Below are 3,940 nucleotides of genomic sequence, written 5' to 3' on the forward strand. Positions count from 1 at the left end.
CTTGTCTTGATTTGAAACAGAAGTGGAGATACGCCCTTTCTGGACTGAAGGTTTCTTTACTAGAAAATGATAAAGACCTTTATCAAGGATTCCCTGAAGCACGACCTCCCTGGACACTTGATCCTTGACAAAACAATTTGAAGGGTGAAATTCAAAGAATACTTTGTTGTCATTTGCAAACTGAGACACACTAAGCAGATTTTTGGTAATATTAGGAACATGAAGAACATTTTTAAGTAGAAGTTTTCTGTTGGAGCAAGAAGAATTGGAATTTAGATGTGCTTCACCAATGTGAGATATTTTCATCCCAAAACCATCACCTAAAAGAAGCTTTTTACCTCCTTAATATTCTGCACTCTGCACTGGTGTTTAGTTTACTGAGATCATGAGAGACATGATGTGTAGCACCTGAGTCAGGGTACCATGAAGTTGTGCTTGCTCCGTCATAGCTCAGTTCTGAAGGACAAGCAACACAGTGAGCAACTCCACCAGATTGAGGCCTAGCTTGAGCCAAATGAGTTGAAGGATTGGAATTGAACTACAGCTGCTGGCCTTGTGAGTTAAATCCTTGTTCAAATCTGTGCCCACATTTATTAGCACTCTGCCCCGGTTTTTCACAAAGTTGGCATATGATTATTCCAGCACCATATACTCGACCTCCCCTTCCTCTAAAAGATCTTGAGCCACCTCTTGAAATATTATTGTGTCCTCCTCTAGCTTGTTGGAAAGCGTTGTTGTCTCTTCTTGGGGCAGAATGTTGAGCCAAATTCAAGGAGGGCTAAGATCCCTCCATACTACCAGAAATATTTGCTCCAGATCCCAATCGTGATTCAAAGCTCTTAAGTGTTGCTCCAACATCTAGTACAGTCCATGGTTCAACTCTTGTTGAAATGGATACCACCACTGGATCGTATTCGTGCTCTAGACCAGCTAGAATATGTAGGATCTGGTCTTCTTCTGGTATTGCGCTTCGGGCTGATGCTAAAAGATCAAAGCATGATTTCATTTTTGCGAGGTACTCCTTCATGGAAAGGGAGTCCTTCTTCATTGTCTGAATCAGCAACTTGTACTGCATCACTTTCTCCTTCGATCGATTGGCAAAATTTTTTTAACAGTGTTGTCCAGATGTCCGTAGTTGTTTTGAGGCCAACTACTAGAACCATTGCACTCTCCAAAAGAGAGGAAAGCAGCCATGCTGCAAGTCTTTGATCCTGGCGCCGCTATGAGAGATACTCGGGATTCATTATTGTCTACCCATCAGAGCTTCCCGGTATCATTTGAGATGGAGGAGATACCTCTCCGGTCAAGAATGACTCTAGACCATACCCCCACACGGTGGCTTCCACCTATTGCTGCCACATCAAGAAGTTGTCATCAGTTAATTTTACTGAGGTAGGTGGATTTTGCAGCAAGCCCGGTATCTGAGAATTTTGTAGGAAGGACTGATTTGATGTGGCGTTTGATTCTGTAGAATCCGCCATATATAAGGAATAATAAAATATAAAAGAAAGGGGAGTAAAAGAGACCGGATTAGGACGATCCCGCTCTGATACCATGAAGAAAACTGAGGCTTTTCATATTGTTAGAGAAAGAGTGTCTTGCATAGAATATCGTTCTGTATTGTGATGGAATGTGATGCAGTGACCATCTCTTTATATAGAGATGATTTCTAAATATACAAGGGAAAATTCTATCTATTTTAGGAGTAAAATATTACATATTAATGCAAAGAGTGATTCATGCTAAATCACATCCTCTTCCTTCGGTGATTTATTTTGTTTCCTTATTCTCACAAGGAGATCTTCATTCATGCGATCTGAGGATACATTGACAGGCATGCAATTGCTATCCTTATGATCTTCAGTGATCAAATCATTCTCATCCTTTTGGCAAGGCTAGCTAACAATTATATCATAAATTTATAATATTATACGAAAAAAATTAAGATTTGATTAAGATTATAGTGTAAATTTACTGTACTCTCTCTTACTTTATTCACATTCCACTTAACACACTATTTTTAATCTTCATGCCGAAATAAAATTCTTCTATTAACAAGCGGAGGAAATATTTGTTTTGTATTATTTTTATGATTGCGCATTCTGACATTGTGTAACACCCATTTTCATAATGAAAAAGTGGCCCATTTTTCAAAATGGGTTTTCCAACCGATCTAAACCTAGAATTTTGCCTCTTCTTTAGCCCTTTCTATACTCCTATTATTTTATTTACCTTTTATCAGTAAAATAATATTGCCTACAATGTAGTTTTAATTGCGAAAATGCAACCTTGTTCTTAATAAAAGAATATAAATCAAAATTAAAACCTCAAACTACTTTTATTAAATTTGTATGTGTATGGTTAACTGATTGATGTATTGTGTTAGATAATTCCACTGTTGTAAGCAACAACTATGCGTATAATATCGCAATGTGAATTCATTCGAATGAATAAATTAAAATATAATTTTTATTTGACACAAGGCCAAACCCAAATAATAAATGACAAAGAAGCCTTAGAACTGGAAAACTACACAAACAAAAAATCTTCGACACAAACACACAAATGTAGACTAAAATTATGGACTAAAACGAGATCACATTCTCGAATCCGAAACTCTTGAGTGAGAGAAGACTAGGATTGAAAATCAGTGCATAACCCTTCATTGGATCTGCTTCCTTCAACATATTAACTTGTTGAAGAGTTCTTGTGTTGTTGGAGTAGTAGACTGCAATAGAATGGTCTAGCAACATCAAAACATCACCATCTTTAAAAAGTTTAAGTGCTTCAACTGATATATAATTCCTACCAACAGATGAATCCAAACTAGTAGTACTCATCTTGTACTCAATTGTCCAAGATTCATCGACTTGGTATTCCTTCATCATCCAGATGACAATTTCATCTTGGAATTCGTTATAATGTGAAGAACACAGGCAGTCCCTCAAAACAGATAAATTCCACCATCCATCTCCCATAGGGGTAGGAAAAGAGAAGATACTAAAACATTCAGTTTCAATATCAAAACCACACAAACTCCATATGCTATTCCTCGGATCATATACTTTCCAATGGAGGTTGTCATTACATAAAATGGGTTGACCGCAGAACATGACACCAGAAGCAGCTCCGGGTTCAACGCGCCTCCATGTTCCTGTTCCGAGGGTGTATACACAATGAGGGTCAGAACCAGCGTCTGCATTGATCCAAACCACCTTATATTGCTCACTTATTTTGCTCACACCAAATCCAAGTCGTAACACTTGATTCGGAATGTAGTCATCAGGGTAACTGAGCTCGGTATATTCACGAGTGATCAGATTGCATATGTAAATACCTTTCATCGATAGCGAGTAGAGAAGAAGCAACGCATTAGCAGAGTTACCTGCCATTGGTCCTGTGCTTCCATAAGGGATCTCCAAATCTGTGAGCGGATGATAGTGAAGATCGTGGCTCTGTAGATCGGCTTCGTCTTCGTCTTCGTCTTCAATTTCGATAATCTTGAACCGTGTAGGGTTATTCTCCCAGTGAAATCGAACTAGGACGGGTGGGGTTTTGATTTTGGATTTGACGAAATCGAACAGATCGCGCCATGATTTGCAAACGGATTTGCTGATTGCAAGGCTTCGGATAGAGAGTCGTGACAGGATGTCGGTTGTGATTTCTGATGGTATATATGTGAAGTAATCAACCTCCATTATTGGTTGAAACTGAGAGAAGACGAACCAGCTGCGTATATTTTGAGTATTAAGAATTAGGGTTCTTCTCATTAGTTTTTATACTTCTTTTTAGAAAACGGAGTGATAAAAAGTAAATAATATTGCCTAATTTTTGTTTAAAATTTTTAAATGCAAAAATGCAACTTTATTCTTATTTAAAGAATATAAATCAAAATCTGAATCTCAAAGCTATTCTCTCCGTCTGCTATTAAATATCTAAT

The 3,940-nt window shown here is 37.8% G+C and overlaps 1 protein-coding gene across 1 annotated transcript; it reads right to left on the reverse strand.

Annotated features, from left to right (window-relative positions):
* Nucleotides 1-2,585: 2,585 nt before the first annotated feature.
* Nucleotides 2,586-3,698, reverse strand: LOC125206553 (F-box protein At3g07870-like). The gene has a single exon (XM_048105800.1). The coding sequence runs from the start codon at nucleotides 3,696-3,698 to the stop codon at nucleotides 2,586-2,588; it is 1,113 nt and encodes a 370-aa protein (XP_047961757.1).
* Nucleotides 3,699-3,940: the final 242 nt, after the last annotated feature.

The sequence above is a fragment of the Salvia hispanica genome, chromosome 2 (genome assembly GCF_023119035.1).
Source record: "Salvia hispanica cultivar TCC Black 2014 chromosome 2, UniMelb_Shisp_WGS_1.0, whole genome shotgun sequence".
Lineage (NCBI taxonomy): Eukaryota > Viridiplantae > Streptophyta > Magnoliopsida > Lamiales > Lamiaceae > Salvia > Salvia hispanica.

Coding starts and splice junctions, on each gene's coding strand:
- LOC125206553 (XM_048105800.1), bottom strand. CDS start 3,698: ATGGAGGTTGATTACTTCACATATATACCATCAGAAATCACAACCGAC.